The 17653-nt window shown below is 54.0% G+C and overlaps 1 protein-coding gene across 4 annotated transcripts in view; it reads left to right on the top strand.

Moving 5' to 3' along the window:
- The window catches only part of ABR (ABR activator of RhoGEF and GTPase), a gene marked incomplete at its 5' end in the record, with an annotated part of 172163 nt that overhangs the window by 90733 nt on the left and 63777 nt on the right, over positions 1-17653 (top strand). For 3 of the 4 annotated variants that reach the window (XM_080826219.1, XM_080826217.1, XM_080826216.1), the window contains 2 exons: positions 9617-9715; positions 17395-17580. In XM_080826219.1, the coding sequence (XP_080682345.1) occupies positions 9617-9715; positions 17395-17580 (285 nt within the window). Of the gene's footprint in view, positions 1-1211; positions 1347-9616; positions 9716-17394; positions 17581-17653 lie in introns of those variants that run through there. The other variant, XM_080826218.1, reaches the window with a different exon arrangement.

The following is a 17653-nucleotide window of genomic DNA, read 5'->3' as shown; positions in this document are numbered from 1 at the left end:
AGGAAGCCAAGGAAAGCAGACTGGGGGCGCGAAGGGCAGCTGGTGTTACCCGTCCTGGGTTTCCTGTACCCTCTGCCATGGGGCTGGGCTCTGCAGGGCAGAGGCCCCTCTCGAGGCAAAAGAGCCCCAAGGAGGTGGGAGTGCGCGTCCCAGCAGCGTCTGTGAGTAGGAGATGGGGCAGCTCCCGCCAGCCAAGGTGGGCCTGCCACAGACCCCGGCTGGCACTTTTTGGTGCTGTTGTGGCGAGGCGGCCGAGGCCTCCTTTTGCACAAAGCCTTGTGCTCCCAGCCGCCGTGGCGATAGAAACTGTTTCCTTTCACCAGGCCCTAGCCTCCTCTCCGCAAAGGTGTCAGAACCTGCGGCGGAGATGAGAAAGGGGCTCAGCCTGGGGCTCTCCCCGGGTGCGAGCGAGGTTCGCCCGGCCCTCCCGGAGGCCGTGCGGGCAGCTGCTCCTCCGCTCCTCCCCCTGCCGGCCCGGGCTCTGGTGAGGGGCTGTAAATAAAGCCTGTCTCTGGAAAGCGGACCTCCCCCCGCGGCCGGCCCGTCTGCGGCCTCCCCTCGCCCCTCCTCCGCGCTCCAGAAGCCTCCGCCAGCCGCCGGCCGGTGACCGCAGAGAAGGAACGGCTCCACCTCACGAGTCAAGTCGTGCATTTCCTGTGTATTAATAGCAAACGCGAGCCTCCGAGTCCAGAAAGGGCGGGATCTGTGGGGCCGGCGGTGGCGGCGGCGGGGCGGCCGGCCCGAGCTCGCTAGCGGCGGCCGGGGAGCGCGGGGCCCCGCCTGCGCCCGGGCCCGGCACGCACAGCGGGAAGGGCCGCGGCTGCCGGCGGGGGCGCCTCCTCCTGCTCCGCCGCGCGGTCTCTCCAGGGACAGCCCTAAGCTCGCGGCGGCGGCGGCGGCAGGGCTGCCGGAGCTGCCGGAGCGCCGCTTCTCCTCTCCCGGGCCGGGGGCGCGCGCGAGGCGGCCCGCAGCCCCGGCGCGCGGGAGGGCCGGGAAGCGGCAGCAGGAAAGGGTTCATAATGGAGCCTTTCATCGGGAGCCGGTGGCCGGGCGCCAGGACTGACTCCGGGGAGGCCAGCATGCTGGTTTAGGCCTGCCCTGCACGCTCTTCCCCTCCCTGCCCGCCTGCCTCCCTCCGGGGCGGCGGCGGCAACGGCTGCTGCTGCTGCGTGGACCCCGCTTCCTGTTTGCCCTCCGCGCCTCCGGCTGCCATGGAAGAGGAAGAGGAGGCTATAGGCTTTTTGGACAAGGTTCTGGAGGATGAAGATGTGTTTCTCCTGGAGGAGTGCGAGCTGGGAACCCCGACCAGCCCCGGCTCAGGGTCCCCCTTCTTGGTGGCCGTGAAGGTGGGAATGTGACACGCCCTGGGTGCTTGTCGGGGGAGGGGCAGGGCTAGCTGCGCTCGGCTGCCGAAAGCTGTGTGCGGGCAGAAATGGCTGGTTTGCGCACAAACCTAGTGGCTGGGTGGAAGCCCCGCACTCTGGCCCGAGAGGGGCTGGCGCATGCCTGCGAGGGGATGCGAGGGGCTGAGCTCTCCGGCAGCTGTTCCTGGGGGAGAGGTGCAGTGCCTGCCTCCTCCCCCTGGGCCAGTTGTCCTCAGCGGGAGTGGCAGCCGGTTTTCCCCAGGCCAGCTGTGCCGGGGGCTTTCTCTGGCAGTGACATGAGTCACCCGGTGGGCACAGCAGTGGTGTGAGCCTGCTGCCCCAGAGGAGTCGGCTGACTCGAAACCAGGAGGCCATAATTCATTGTTTCCATGGCAACAGTAGGATAAGTGCACTTGGGAAGTTCGGGCCAAAGGGGCCACTCGCCACTCGCTTTCTAGCCGGGAGACTTTGTCAGGCTGAGCTAAGGCAAGAGAGCGTGGGGGAGAGACTGGGAGCCAGAGGTCACTGAGCTTCCTTGAAGGAAAAGAATTGGATTAGCTGAACAGGGGGTGATAACAGTTGGTTTGGAGGCAGGAGCCAGGAGGATAGGCACTTTTCCCAAGGTGGATGTAGGCAAGAAGCATCTGCGGGCCCCAGCACACTCACTCTGGGGCTGTGAACATTCTCCCCAGCGATGCCCCTGTCCTGTCATAGGAGTTGCCTTGAAGGCAGAGCAGGAGGGGGGCTGTGCATCCATCCCCCTTTCTTCTCTTCCCCTCCTCTCCAAGGGCGGGGTCCCTGTGCTGCCTGGGACATGGCACCCTGCGCCACTTATTCTTCCTTTCTTTCTCATCCACTTCTGAGAGCCCTAACCTCAGCCTTTTGCTTACCTCCTCTGTGTTCTGCAGCTAGAAGGGAAGGCCAGTGGGAATGTATGGCAGGGAGTTTGCAGATGGCTGGCTGGCCCCGTCCAGGCTGCCTAGCAGAGTGTCCATCTGTCCAACCTCCCTGTTGGGCCGGTCTGCACCCCAGAGGGCGTGGTGCATGGGGGCATTGCTGTGGGCAGGAGGCTGCCGCTGAGCCTCTCTGGGCCTCTTTGTCCCTCCTGTAAGATGGGGAATCACAGCCGTGCCACACCCACACTACAGTGTGGTTCCAAGGGCAAGCTAATGGAGGTGAAAACAGGCTGGAGACCCACAGGAGTGGCTGATGTGCGGCGTCTGGGTGCAGCTGTAGCTGTGGGCCTGGGTGCGGAGGAGAGAGGAGAGGTAATGGGAGGCTGGTAGTGGCTCACATCCCACCCCTGGTTCTCTCATCTGGTGCTAGCTCAGAGCACTGGGGTTCAGTCACATCTCCACCAGGCCGGCAAAGGTCTCTGCACTTAGGGTCTGAGCAACCTCCCCACCAGGAACAGGATGGGGGAAAGTCTGGTAACAAACCAAGAGCACTGGCTGGAACCAAGAGCCGAATAGTGTGTGGGATGCGAGGTGTAGGGGGTTCCCTGATGGGCCTTCTCAGAACCCCTCCCCAGCACAGATGGGATCCTGCTCATGGGCTTCCTTATGGAACCACCCTTACTCTAGACTCTGGCTTATACCTGGGTCTTAGCCCATATTTCATTCTGCCCAGAACTCTAGGAGTCTGCCTCCTCGATTATGCCCTGTTTTCCTCCAGGGCAAGGGCCATATTGTATTCACTGCTGAACACTGCAAAGAGCTTGGGATGGGGCTGGTGCTCAGTGAATGTGTGGAGGGAGCGAGGCTCCGTGGAGCCTGCAAAGAAGGTACCCTGTTCCCGGCCTTGTTCTACTCAGAGGTGTTCCAAGGAGGGAGCACACCAATGCCTGGGGGGCCCAGGCGCACACAACCCCTAAAAACCCAGACCCTCCCAGATCCCTGTGAGCGCCTAGGTGAAGTCTTCCCCTCTTTGCAGCCTTAGTTTTCCTGGACTTGTCTTAGCATGGGGGACGGGGCCTTTCCTGAGTGTTGGTGAATTCCAGACCTCCCCCCCAACCCCCATCTCATCCTGAACACCTCCAGGATGCCCTCACTCTCTACCAAACTTGATCAGCTGGAGAGGGAGCCAGCAAGCAAGGTGGCTGCAGAGGAGTGGGGAGAAACGTCATTGTTCAACTTGTTGTTCAACACACACTGTCAGGTTGTGTTCTAGTCAAAGCACTCTGCCTCGCACTGGGGAGGAGACGGGATGAACGGGCATGATCCTTTCTCATGAAGAGTTCACAGCTCAGGGCGAGGGGGCAAGTGTACAGATAAAAGGACTAGAAAGAGAAAGTCCTCAGGGTTCCAATAACAGGGTACGAACTTCAGAGGTGGAGAGACCAATTCTGTTTTGGTCAGAGCTGGACGGGGTGCACGTGCGTGCACGTGTGTGTGTGTGTGTGTGTGTGGTCAAGGGGCACTTCTGGAGGGTGCGTTCCTGTCCTGGGCTAGGGATGGTCTTGGCAGTCTGCACGATAGACTCCTCTCACCAGCTGGTGGGAATCCAAGGCCGTTCTCTCTGGGCTATTACTTTCCTTCAGGAGTACTTACCTTCAGCAGCGGCTGTGTCCCTGAGCATGTGTCCTATAAATCAATCCTGCTTTCAATGTAATTTCTGAGATGCTTCCGTCTTCCCCCAGGGACAGAGGTGGATAGGGCAGCAGTTTCCTCCAGAGCTGGGGCTGGGGCTTGTCGTGTCTTTCAACCCAGACCCCCTTTTGAGGACTTAATTCTCTATAAACTAATAATCACGTTGATACGCTAGCCACACCATCTCCTGGCGGTAAAGGGTTGTATGCTTTCCAAAAATCTTTCGCACAATTCTATTTCAAGGTACGCAGGGCTGATTGCGGCCATGCTATCTAAAAGATGCTATTTAAAGGAACTCCTTTGTCGGGAAACAAAGTCGTTTTGTCATGCAGATTAGCCCATCAGGTGTTATTCTGGGCCAGTTTTTAACAGAGTCAGAAACGCCCACATTTGTTTCCTCCCGCCCTTAGGCCCCCACATGGCCACGCCTGTGTCCCCCACTGAGGTGTTTCTGGGAGTGTGAAACCCACTTAGGATGACTTGAGATGTGATTTTAGGCGGCACCTGGGTGTATTTCTTGAACTTCAATAGTTAGGCTTATATTTTAATGTGTATTAGGAAAAATATGACTTGTGCATCTTATGATTTCAAATATCATGTTTGGGATGAGGCTGGGCTTTTAAGAAGTCAGTTGTAAAAAAACGATATTAAGTAGACGGTAGTGTTGGAGGTGTGAGTGACAGAACTGCAAAGATGGGAATCAAACACCTGACCTTTGGAAGCCCTGCTGGGACCTGTCTAGGGCCTCAGACAGCAGGGAGCCTGGAATAGAGGGATCCACTCTCCAGGAGAGTAGGCTGTGTCCCCCCTTTCAAATTCTGCTAAGGCAGTAGCTGAAGGAGAGCTCCCCAGTGCCTAGCACTAGCAAGAGGAGCAATGGCTGGATGGCCCTGCGTTGTCTTGGCTCAGAGAAGGGCCAGCTGTCCTGAGGCTGGTGCTTGGAATGGGCACAGCCCCCTAGACCTGGTGGCATCTCTTTTGCGCAGTTCCTGCTGGGTGCACCCCGAAAAGTGGTGCAGCCCATGAGCCGAACTCTGCTGGGTACAGAGCCACTTGGCCCTAAGGCTCTGAATGGCAGGTGCCCCCTGCCTGTTCAGTCCTTGCTATTGTCTTGGAGGAGGTCACAGTTCCTGGACAGATCGCATCTTGGTTTGGCCTAGACCCAAACCTTCAGAGGCTTTTATTTATTTAGCTTCTGCGCTCTCTAGAAGACTAGGCCAGAGCTGGCTAACCTGACCTTGTAGACACTGTCCCTCCCAGAGGGACTTGAATGCTTGGATTTGGGGGCCTTGAGCTGACCGACTTGCAGCCTCGCAGGTTGTGGGAAATTCTGGGAGTGAACCAGCCCACAGTGGCTGCGTTTCATGAGCTCTGCTTGGGGAGGATAGCAGAGACCATGCAACTTCCCTGTGCTGGGGGACCCACAGGCAGTATGGCACAGACTGGGGGGGGGGGTGTCCCTGAACTCTGCAGAGAACTGGCCCTGAGCATTCTGGGCACGTGGGCACCACCCCTGGAGGGCTCTCTGGGCACAGAGACTGGCGCTCTCTCACCTTTGTATTTGTATCCCAGAGCCCGGTACATGGTACAGAATGAATGAATGTCCAGCCCTGGTGTTTTTTGCAACAAGAATAGCCCCACAAGGATTGAAGAAACAGTTGTGACTTTCCAGATAATTCTAAGCCAGGAACATGGGGGTATGAGGAAAGAAAAAAAAAAAAGGAAGAGGTTTTTGGTGGTAACCGAGAATAGGCCTCCTGTTGATAATGTGCTTAAGCTCTCCCCGACCTTCACCCCATGCCAGCAAAACTTCGGAGGGAGAATAGTCCATAGTGGGACTCTTGGGGGGTGACTTTTGACTTTTGGGGAGCTCAAATTGGACTCAGAGGTGGGAGTCTCTTGAGGAGAGGGTCTTGCTGAACTGGGCTGTTGCAGGGACTGTCACAGGCTCTGTGCTCATGCCAAGGTGGGGGACAGTGTGGCTGGATCTGCGGTGATCAGGTCTTCATCCCTGGTCCTAGTCCAGCCAGCCTTCCAGGGAAGCTCACAATGTCCTTCAAGTGATTTCTTTTACAAGATGTTTGCCAGCCTCTCAGATAAATCTTCGGTTGTCAGGGAACAGCAAGGGGGGGGGATCACTGGCCCCCCTGCATGGAAGGTGAGTTCCCATTTGTCCTGCTTGGGAAGGAGCAGGGCTGGTGCTGTGTGCAGGGAGGTGGCCTCAAGTCTGACCAGGAGGGCCTGGGACCAGCTGGGGCCCTGCTCTGGTCTCCGGCTCAGATCTCATTCCTTGAAGGGTGTGCTGCATGCCTGAGCCCCCGGCAGCTGGCGGTTTCCATTCCTGGTGGTTTCCACTCTGTGCTTCAGGGGGATAATGACAACACCTTCCAGAGGGTGGGATTGTCCTGAGTTAATCCCTGGAAAGCTCTCCCCGTGGCTCCCGATACTTGCGAAGCCATCAGTACGGAACTCTTGCCCTTCCCTATAGCTTGCTGTCCCTACTGGTTTCTTAATGCTGCCGAAGCAAATTACCACCCATTTCGTGGTTTGAAACACAAATTTATCCTCTTACATGCAAGCCTTAAAGGGTGAGCAGGGCTGCATTCCTTCCGGAAGCTCTAGGGGCAAGAATTCATTCCCAGGCCTTTTCCAGCTTCTAGAGGCTCCCTGTATTCCTCAACTCATGGCCCCATCTTGGTCCTGGAAGCTGGTAGTATAGCATCTTCCAATCTTTGCAATCACTTTCCCTCCTCCTGCTCCCCTTCTCTGGTCACATTGCTTTTTCTGAGTCTGACCCTCTTTCCACTCCCTCATAAAGGCCCTTGAGATCTCATAATCCGGTGTCATCTTTCCATCAAAAAATCCTTAACTTAATCATACCTGCAAAATCCCTTTTTCCATATAAGGTGACGTGTATATATAGGTTTGGGGGACTAGGGTGCCGACATCTCTAGCAGGATATTGTTTTTCGATCAAATAACATTTCAGAGACTAGGGGTAGTGGCCTGTGGCGCAGATTGGATACCTGGGCTGCTGGAAGGCCAAGGATTCAAGCCCTCCCCTGGGGCATGGTGGGAAAGCTGTGGGAACACAGTGGGGCAGGTTGTGCAGCTGGGGAAAGCCACTCGTCTCCAGACGTCAGAAATTTTTTTTTTTAAGATTTTATTTATTTATTTGATAGACACAGATAACAAGTAGAGAGACAGGCCGGGGGAGGGGGTGGCGGGCAGGGGAAGAATGCGGGGCTCCATCCCAGGACCCTGAGATCATGACCTGAGCCGAAGGCAGAGGCTTAACCCACTGAGCCACCCAGATGCCCTGGACATCAGAAATTTCTGATAACTTCATATACTCTCCCAGCCTGTGCCAAATAAGTAGGGTGTGCATCTGATGCCCAGAGAGGGTTCTGTGTGTGATTCTGGGAAAGCACTTGATGCTTGAAAAAGAAAATGAGAATGGGAGTGGGGGTGGGGAGGTGGTGTTACTCTTTTAAGCAGTGGGAGAGCCTGGAATCTGGTATTGAAGAACTGGGATACAATCCGAGCTCTGCCACTTCCGGACTGTGTGACCCTAGCCTCGTCCCTTCCCTCCTCCAAGTCCTATTTGCTTCCATTTTTCCATTATTTGCTTTCCATTTTTCCATGATGGAAAAATCTAGTACCCGCCTCAGTGAGGTATATGAGGGCTAAAGGAGCATGAGAAGGACTTACAAGGCTTAGTAAGTGTAAGGTGCCCACGTGCCAGGGGTACTGTATGGTGTGGGCCTTCAGGGCTCTGCAGAGGAGTGTGATGTTGCTTCATCCCCCCACCTCCACCCCTGGAATCACCGAGCAGTGCGCGTCAGGCCGGAGGGTCTGTGCTGCAGAGAAGAGCCAGAGTGGGAGCCCGCCTGTTAGGCAGCAGGAACCAAAGTGCAGAGGCCCAAGCACTCCCAGCAGGTTGGGAAGACCCAGAGAGAGACCTGCCGGCTGCATGGGAGGTGGGCAGGGGAAGGTCAGCCGGGTCAGAAGAGGCGCTAGGAGCCAGCAAAGGTTAGTTTAAGCCAAGACTAAGCCAGACTCCATATCACAGGGCATTGTTATATATTTATATTTACTTGTTTTTTGTTTTTACTGTCTTTCCTCTAGATTATAAACCACCTAAGAGTAGGGATTATAGTTTGTTTGCTTCCTGGTGTATCTACAGAGTTCAGTGGGTGTTCAGTAAATATTGTTGCATGAATAAGTAAATGAATGAATGACCTAATTGAATCCCCAAGTAATCACTTTTTGCAGCATTGAAATTTTTGTTTCTCTTTTTTAAATTCTAGTGTAGATAGTTATATTAGTGCTGTGTTAGTTTCAAGTATATGATATAGTGATTCAGCAGTTGTCTACGTTACTCAGAGCTCATCATGAAAAGGGCACTCTGAACCCCCTTCACCCGTTTCACTCATCCTCCCACCTGCCTCCCCTCCGGCCGCCACCACTTTGTTCTCTACAGTTAAGAGTCTGGTTTTTTTGCTCATCTCTTTTGCCTTTTGTTTCCTGAACTCCACATACGAGTGAAATTGTATGGTATTTGTCTTTCTGCAACTGACTTATGTCACCTGGCTTTACACCTTCTAGGCCCATACACGTCCTTGCGAACGGCAAGGTTTCACAGCACTGATATTAAGTCCTTGGCAAGCATTAGGTGTAAGGTGGTGTCCTCAGAAGGTTAGCCGGGCTCTGGTGTGCGGTGTGAAGGGAGGAGAGAGAGATAGCGGTCCATTAGAAGAATCCAGGCTGCAGAGCCAAAGCCCATAGCTTCTCCCACAGGGAGGGACGGAACAGCGTCATTTTAAGAGACGAGCAAGATGGACTTCCAAGGCTAAGTGGGGCATGATCGCCTTGAAGGAGAAGGAGTTCTGGAGTGGGGAGGAGGTTAGTGAGGATATGTGCCTTGCACAGTGAAGCAGTCGGGAAATGCTGGGGGATACAGGGGTGAGGCTGAAGACCCCACAACCAGCACCTTCTGTTGCGGTGTTGAGCCCTTGGGGACAAGAAGATATAGCTAGAAGGCCACAAGATAAGGCTCCCATGGCCACTTCCATTCTCTCTACCCCTCTTCTCAGTTTATGAGTATAAAGTCATGTTTATGAGTAGAGATTCCTCCAGGAGCCTTTTCCAGCCCCTCTTGGGTCCTCCTATATGACCGTACCCTGCCTCACTCATGGCTCCGGTTTCCTTTCTTTTTTCTTCTTTGAAGTAGGCTCCACACCCAGCCTGGAGCTCCACTCAGGGTGAACTCACGACCCCAAGATCAGGACCTGAGCTGAGATCAAGAGTTCACCGCTTAACTGACTGAGCCCCCCAGGCGCCCCCCTCTGATTTTCCTTGTCCGTATTCTTCCACTAAACTGCCCCAGGTCCTTTGTTACCATGGAATAGGTGGCTGGATGGATGGCAAACAAGGAAATGTGGGAAAAAGAATGTGGGAGAAAAAGCGAGGTGTGAGCACCAGAAATATGGATGATTGTTTTTCCTTTTTTGTTCCGCATTTTCCAAATTATAATAAATGTATTTGGCTTCTATTCCCTACCAAAGTGTCTGTGAAAGAGGAGGAAAAAGACAAGAAAATAGATCGCTCAGGATGTTAGCCTCCTTTCTCATGAGCTCTTGGTTCTTGGTTTGCTTTCCTACAGGTGGAGGCAGGGAAGGGCCTGGAGATGAGGAAGCTGGTTCTCTCGGGGTTCCTGGCCAGTGAAGAGATCTACATTAACCAGCTGGAAGCCTTGCTGCTGGTGAGTCTGTGCTCCGGCCTGCCGGTCAGTGTCATCCTTGCAAACTGCTTTTGGGGTGGGAGGAGAAGGGGGACCTGGACCAGTCCTTCCCTGTGGGCAGAGTCTGACAGCCTGGCATTGGGCAGCCGGGGTCATTGCCAAAAAGGGGCCTGTGCCTCTCAGCCCCAGGCCTCCTTGACCTGCCCTGGGAAAGGTGGGAGAAGCACAACCATGTTGGAGATGAACATTCCCATGGCCGCTGACCACGCACAGGCACCACTGATCAGTGATGGTGCTCTGTCCAGGTAGGGGCCCAGGTGTAGCCCAGGTGAGGACCTAGCCTCCACCTCCACACTGTGCTCTGGGTAGTCTCTACCAGTCAATCAAGCCGAGTCCTCTTTGTCATTCCCTGGTCGCAGCCCTTTCTCCTCCCACAGATAGTGAGCCGTGGCTCTCCTCAGGCCCCCTGGCAGGAAGTGTGAGGTGGGCGGGTGTCTGTATCGTTTGAGAAGCACCATAGCTCTGAGGCATTAGACCAACTCCAACCCTCTGTGAAGATGCCTCAGTTTCCTTCCAAGGTGGCAGCACTGTGAGACTCAGACTGGGAGGGAAGTATTAGTAATATGAGGTAAAAGTACTACACAGATGTGACGCCTTTTTCCTTTGAAGAAAGTACGCCTTAGATGTGGCTAGATCTTATGCAGAGGAACTGGGGAATGTAAAGGCCTCCCCCTGGGTGTTTTGCAGCCTGAGACATGGGATGATAACAGTAAAAGGGGGAATAGGAAATGTAGATGAGTGGAGACTCGTTCTTTTTTTTTTTTTTTTTAAGATTTTATTTATTTATTTGAGGAGGGAGGGAGGACACATGCCGAGGGAGAGGGAGAAACAGACTTCCTGCCTAGCAGGGAGCCCGACAGGGGGCTCAGTCCCAGGACCCTGGGATCATGACCAGAGCTGAAGGCAGAGGATCAACGACTGAGCCACCCAGGTGCCCCAGAAACTCATTTTTGTAAGAACTATAAGATACACATTTATATACCTGTCGTGATATGAGATGTTGCCACCTAGGATGCCGGGGGCCTTGGCATTTATTACCCCAGGAATAACTATCAAAATGTGCAGATACTTTGCCATGCCTGGGTGGCTCAGTGGGTTAAGTGTCCGACTCTTGATTTTGGCTCAGGTCATGATCTCAGGCGTCATGAGCTTGAGCCCCACGTCTGCTTGTCTCTTTCCCCCTGCACCTCCCCCCACTCACATGCTCTCTTTCTACCTCCTCTCAAATACATAAATAAAAATCTTAAAAAAAAAAAAAAGAAATATGCATCAAAAAAATTAATAAAAGAAATGTGTAGATACTTTGTGACCGCCTGGGCTCAGTCTGGGAGTTTATTGGTAGGCATGACAATGTTGTTCAAGATCTGGACAGTCCAGCAGACAGACAAGGACTGTGGTCTGGGGCCAGAACTAAGGCAAGACTTGACTCTGCCATTAATCATAGATTCATGGCACTGTTTTTCTTATCTGGATCTGAACCCATTAGTGCATCACGAAATCAATGTAGGTTGGAGCCAGCATTTTTTATAAAATGAGAAAGAAAATACCAGTGTACGTTGTGCATAGTAAGTACTATTTCACTTAACTTCGGGTGTGTTGTGTGTGTGTGTGTGTGTGTGTGTGTATGTATATATATACATATACCTACATACATATATATATATGTGTGTATGTACTGGGCCACATTCTTTCTCATGGGTATTGTCATTTTGGAAACCCTGGCTTTGGGCAAGTTGTGCATAACCTCCTTGAGCCTCATCTGAACATGAGAATAATCCCGTGACCTTCTCTGTCTTCTTCATGGGGTTGAGAAGCTCAGGTGATCCTTTTGGGGTCCCAGGCACTCAGAGTAGCTGAAGGAAGGAGGACAAGCGGAGGACCAGTCAGACGCATGTGACACACCTCAGGAATGGAGAATTGCCACAGCCAAGTGAGGGGGTGTCGTTGTCATTACTGAAAGGATGTGTGTTTGAGAGGAGTTCCAACAGAGGACCTTCTGACAGCCGGCCTGTCAGAATCCCTGCTTGACCGCTCTCAAGCTCGAGCCCTTCAGAATATTCATGAACCCTTGTGGCCCATCTTCTCCATCTGCAGACCCCGATACTGATACTAGTACTGCGTTTGTGGGGTTGTTGTGGGGACAAAAGGAGTTTGTGTGTGAAGCTCTTAGAACAGAAACTCTTAGAACAGCATTAGCTGCTGCTGTTGTTTTGTCCAGTCCTGGGAGAGACTCAGGTTGGGGCCTGTTTCTGTCAACACAGCCTTTCCCTGAAGGAAGGGGAGGCGCGTCCTCAGAGGAGGCCTGGCCCTCATGGATTCCAACCTGCGTGTGCCTTCTCGTCAGTCATTGGGCCTAAGGTGAGCTTCCCTGTGTCAGGGCAAAGACAGCAACAGAAGTAGGGGCCAAGACACTCCCTCCCTGCCTCACCTTTCTAACAGCTCAAGCCTCAAAGGCAAAACCTGTGAGGCTCAGGCCTACGGGCCACCCAGGACACATCCCTCCTCTCCCCCCAGCTTGTTCATCCCAGGTGCCTGATTGGTTCTTGAACAGAGGCCAGGAGGAGAGGGGGGAGGCTGACTGGGAGACCTGGTCTAGGCTGGAGGGCTCCAGGAAGAGGGGACGGACCCTCCACAGCTACAGCCTCAGACTGTGAGCCTCCGAGATAAGGAATCAGGCCTCTCCACCCAAGGCCTTGAGCTGGGAGCCCTCCCCTCACAGCTTTCTGGTTACTAAAGCCTTTGCCCTTTAGGGGGTGATCTGACCGAGGGGCCCCGGGGAAGAAAATCTCTCCTTTCCGTGGCCCACTCCCAGATCTCCTACTCATCACCCAGCCCCTCTGGCTCCTCCCGTGTTTGTGTCAGACTGTTCTCAGCTTAACACTTCCTGATATGCAGATGGCTGGGCGTGTGTGGTGTGTGTACCCAAGGCTGTGTGCACACACAGACACTGTTGGGACTCACACAGGAGCCTCTGTTCCTGCCCCCTGGCTTGTTGGCTGGGGCAAGGTTTGGTAATCTGGAAACCTCCGGTTCCCGGTTGGCTCAGATTACAAACGGAGTGGGCCTGCGCCCCAAGCTGGAGTGGGGGGTGGAGGAAGGAAGACAACCAGATGCGTGTCATTCTGCGTCTCATCCACTGTGGGGAATGTGGAAGTGAGCTCAGGGGCTGCCTCTGGCCATTGCTACAGCACTTCCCACCACAGGGCCTCGTCGGCCCTCCTTTCTCAGCCTCAGATTTGGGGTTCTCAGGTTCCTTTTCTCTAAAATAGGTTAATGATGCTTCCCTCCCTGGGTTCCGGGAGGAGGAGTAACTGAGATGATACGTTGGCAGCCTCCAGGCCTTCTGGGATAGGAGGTGGAGGAAGTGGGCTGATTTCTTGCCCCTGTTTCGAAAGGCGGGTTGCTGGGGGACAGAGCTGACAGACGGCTGTGGGAAGGCCCTCTCTGAGTCAGAACCCACCTGGCCCGCTTCCTGAGAAGCACTTTGTGGAAAGTGGAGAGCCAGGCCCGACTCCCAGGTCACTCAGTGATCCTCTCTTTTAAGAATCTGTTTCTCCCCTGACGAAATAGAGAGCCAGGGCTAGCCCTGCTTTCTGTAGTAGGATTCTGGGAGGAGGGAGCGGCATGCTAGCCCTTGGGGAGAAGAACAGTGTTGGACGCAAGTTCAATGTTGGGTTGCTTTTGCCTTTTAGCCATCTGGAGCTGGGGCCTGGTTTCAGGGCTTCACCAGATAAAGTAACTGCTTTCAAGGGTCTCTGGCCAGCCGTGGCTCCCACACGCCCAGCACTTTCCCTGCTCCCCTCCCCCCGCCCCCGCCCCGCCAACCCCGGTGAAGTCAAGCCTGAGACCAAAGGGCCCCAGCCTTGTCCTGAGAACCCTCTGACGTCCTGAGCACAGGCCCCATCCATGTGACCCGCTGTTGGTGAGCACCCATTGCTTCCCTTTTTGTAGACAGAGTGGGAAGTTCAGGAGGAAGCAGAGCGATTGGGTCTTGTCTTTGCCGGGGTGGCTGATGTGTGCTTCCCCAGCAGCTTCTGAGAAGTCCTGACCCTTTGTCTTCCCAGGGCTGTACCCGCCCTAGGTGCCTTTTTTTCCCCTCTGCATGGGGACGGCACCCAGGCAGGAGCAAGGAGTAGAGGTTCTGGGACTCTGTGGTGATTTGTCTCTCCACTGGATCCTGGGCAGGGACAAAAAAAAGGATAAACTAGGACAGCAATCTTGAGGAACAGCTCTGTGTCCTTCACAGAATGTTGGGAGCCCTGAAGCTAAGGGCGGCCGCCCACCTGGGGTTGGGAGAACGGTGTTTCCTTTCTGTGGTTCCTGGTTCTTCTGTTTCCCTGCTTACCCACACCCCACCCTCCACCTGCTCAGATCTTCCCAACCTTGGAGGCCCTGTTCCTGTCACCACCTCTGTGAAGCCCCCTGGGCTATACCAACACTACCTTGGGACCACTTGGTTGGTATTTACAGTCCAAGACGGGTAATACCCTGTCTGGCTTTGTCCACTACATGGTCTGGTTTACCCACATGGCTTATAATGTTCTCCGGAGCAAGGATCTTGAGTCAGAAAAATAATCTCCTGAGAAAAGAATTGGCCCTCCGTCACTCACCTGCCTAAATCCCTTCAGGGAAAGGCAGGTCATTGCATTTCTTGCCCCTGCCGGGTCTGGCCCCTGCCCAGTCCTCCAGCTCTCCTTAGGCCCCGCTCCTCCCCCTTGCCCACTGCACATGGGCTCCCTGGCTTTCTCCAGCTCCTCTCTTTCATCAAGCCCCTGCCCACTGTGGAACCGGCATTGAGGAATACTGTCCTCTGAGCCCCCAGGCTTCCATTTCAGGGTAAATGTTCCCTTCTGGGAGAAGCTGTCCTTCCCCACCCTGTCTCAGGAGGTCCCCTTATTTCCTTCATTGTGCCCAGGTGGAAATAGTGTGTATGACGGTTTCCTTGTGTTTTGTCTGTCTCCCCTGTTGAATGGGGGAGCTCCACGGGGCAGGGATTGGACGTGTGTGGTGAGTCACTGAATACCTGGTCTGGCCTCACATTAGGCACTTGGTACATTATTCGTGGGGCAGATGATGATAATAGTAGCAGCTAACATTATGGACTGCCTCCTGGGTACCAGGCACCTACTTGATATTGTTTATAAATTATGGCTCTTGATCTTCCCATCAGTGTTCTTGAGAAGGTAATGTTACCCCAGTTTTACAAATGAGGCTGCAGAGGCCCGGATGCTAAGTGACAGAGCTAAGACTCAAACCCACACCTCCTGGCCTGCACCAGGGAAAACCCCATCCTACTGCCCTTGCAAAGCCTGGGCGTTAGGGTTAATTGGTCCCAGTGCTATGAGGCTCGGAAGGAGGGCTCTGCTTTTCCCTGCCTTTTTCCTCGCTTCTGGACTTTTTAGAGTTGGGAGGACAGGGCAGCTGGAAGTCAGAGCCTCATCTGGGTATTTGGGTAGATGGGACTTCCTCTTATGGACAGCATTGCTGGAGCTTGGCTGCTCTGGTGGTCCTCTCTCAGACCAAGCCAGTGATAACTCCGGTCTCTGTTAATGTCACTGTTCCAGCCAGTCTAGCCTCTAGTCACCTGTTATTGGCTGGAATGCTTCTCTGGTTAGAAAGCTCACTAACCAATCCTATGAGGTGATGGGGACCTGCCCCCATGACTTCTCCTGGCTGTTCCTAGGTTTCCAGAGTGACTCAGACTAAGTCAAAGGGCTCTTTCCGCACAGCCTTTCCTCTAGATGAAGAACATTAAGCACGTCTGACTCAGGCTTCTGTCTTCTGAGTAAATGTGTCTGCCCCTCCCATACTTTCTCTAAGTGACAGAGGTCCAGACCCTATCTCCTGGAGGGCCTCTGGAGTGCAGTCTAGGCAACTTTGCAGGCTTTGGGGCTAAGGGAAGGCCAATCAAGGAAGAGTTCCTTATCTTTTGGTATCAGGGGTTTTTTTTGGTTCAACTGTGATTTTTTTTTTTAAAGATTTTATTTATTTATTTGACAAGCAGAGATCACAAGTAGGCAGAGAGGCAGGCAGAGAGAGAGGGGGAAGCAGGCTCCCTACTGAGCAAAAGCCGGATGTGGAGCTTGATCCCAGGACCCTGGGATCATGACCTGAGCCGAAGGCAGAGGCTTTAACCCACTGAGCCACCCAGGTGCCCCTTAGCTGTGAATTTTAATAGCTTTTTTCCCCCTGATGATAAAAATTAATATTTACTCGGGTACCTGGGTGGCTCAGTCAGTGAAACATCTGCCTTTGGCTCAGGTCATGATCTCAGAGTCCTGGGATCGAGCCCCACATCAGGTTCTCCACTCAGCAGGGAGCCTGCTTCTCCCTCTCCCTCTGCCCCTCCTCCAGCTTGTATGCTCTCTCTCACTTGCTCACTCTCTATGTCTCAAATAAAATCTTTTTAAAAAAATTAATATTTACTCATTGTAGGTGGTTCAGAAAATGCAGAAAAATCACACTGAAGAAATTGCACCCAGGTCCCATTCTCCTACCGTCCCCCTGTTGGGCATGAAGGCAACAGCTGCAGCTCCCCACCAGTGTTAGGGAGTGTCCTGAGTTACTGTTTGTCCCTGCATCCACCCCACTTGAAGGCCCTGGAGCATCTTGGTGGAGATAAGCTCAGTTGACAGATAAGTTTCATCTTTCTTACCTGTCAATCTCAGCGTGGAGAAATAGTCTGGGACTGTGACCAGGCTCAGTGAGAAAGAGCATTGTGATTGACTCATGATGTCTGCCATGGTCCACCAGCAGTATCTGCCTTGGTTGACTTGCAATGTCTGCCATGGGTCCAGGAGGTAGGAGAGTGGCATCTGTGTCACCTGCTCACTCTCTGTACTAAGGGATGGGAACTTGAACTGTCAGTGCAGCTGAGGTTGGTCTTGAGTCTCTTTGAGACTCTACCCCCAAATCCTAGAATCGTGTTCTGATTGTTGGAAGGAAATGGCTCAGGGCTTGAGTTCCCAATCAACCCTCCCTTCCACTGATGGGTGACAAGGGAGCTTGTAACTCAGCGCATGAGGCCACTGTGGAAGAAAGGCATGGATCCTGTTAAACCAGTAAGCGAACCCAGTACAGGCTGGGGGCCAGGGACCCCTTGGGCAACACGGGTGTGGGGGAAATGTGTCCTGGCATTAACCTGTGGGCCGGTGGGGGGGGGGGGTCCTCTGGACCAGGCCCTGGCTGTCAGGGTCCCCCTCCTTGTAGTAGGGCATGGCTTGTTGGGGCCTATAGCAGCAGCTACTCAATGCAAACCACACTTCAGGGGTTTACTGTTTGTCCCTGTGTCCACCCCACCTGAAGGCCTTGGAGCGTCTTGGTGGAGATAAGCTCAGTTGATGGATAAGTTTCATCTCACCTGTCAGCCTCAGCATGGTCTAGAGCGTCTGGGACTGTGACCAGGCTCAGTGAGAAGGAGCATTGTGATTGACTCACGATGTCTGCCATGGTCGACCAGCAGTGTCTGCTGTGGTCGACTCGCAATGTCTGGGTACAGGAGATAGGACGTGGCCACGTGCCCTCCGTGGCCTTGTTGAGGCCCAACTCCAGCCACGGGAAGTGCGTGTCTGTGCCCTGGAGCTTCTGCCTATCTGGTTCATCGGTTCTTACCTTCTCTCTTTCTCCCTCCTCACTCCCAGCCCATGAAACCCCTGAAGGCCACAGCCACCACCTCCCAGCCCGTGCTCACCATCCAACAGATCGAGACCATCTTCTACAAGATCCAGGACATCTACGAGATCCATAAGGAGTTCTATGACAACCTCTGCCCCAAGGTGCAGCAGTGGGACAGCCAGGTCACCATGGGCCACCTCTTCCAGAAGCTGGTGAGTCTCCCGTGGACGGACAGCACTTGTCTGGTGCCTCAGTGGAGCTGCTGGTGTTGGGAGATGTCTAGGA

This window comes from Martes martes (genome assembly GCF_963455335.1).
Source record: "Martes martes genome assembly, chromosome: 16".
Taxonomy (NCBI): Eukaryota; Metazoa; Chordata; class Mammalia; order Carnivora; family Mustelidae; genus Martes; species Martes martes.
Note: the sequence above shows the minus strand (reverse complement) of the source record. Positions and strands in the feature narration are given on the sequence as shown.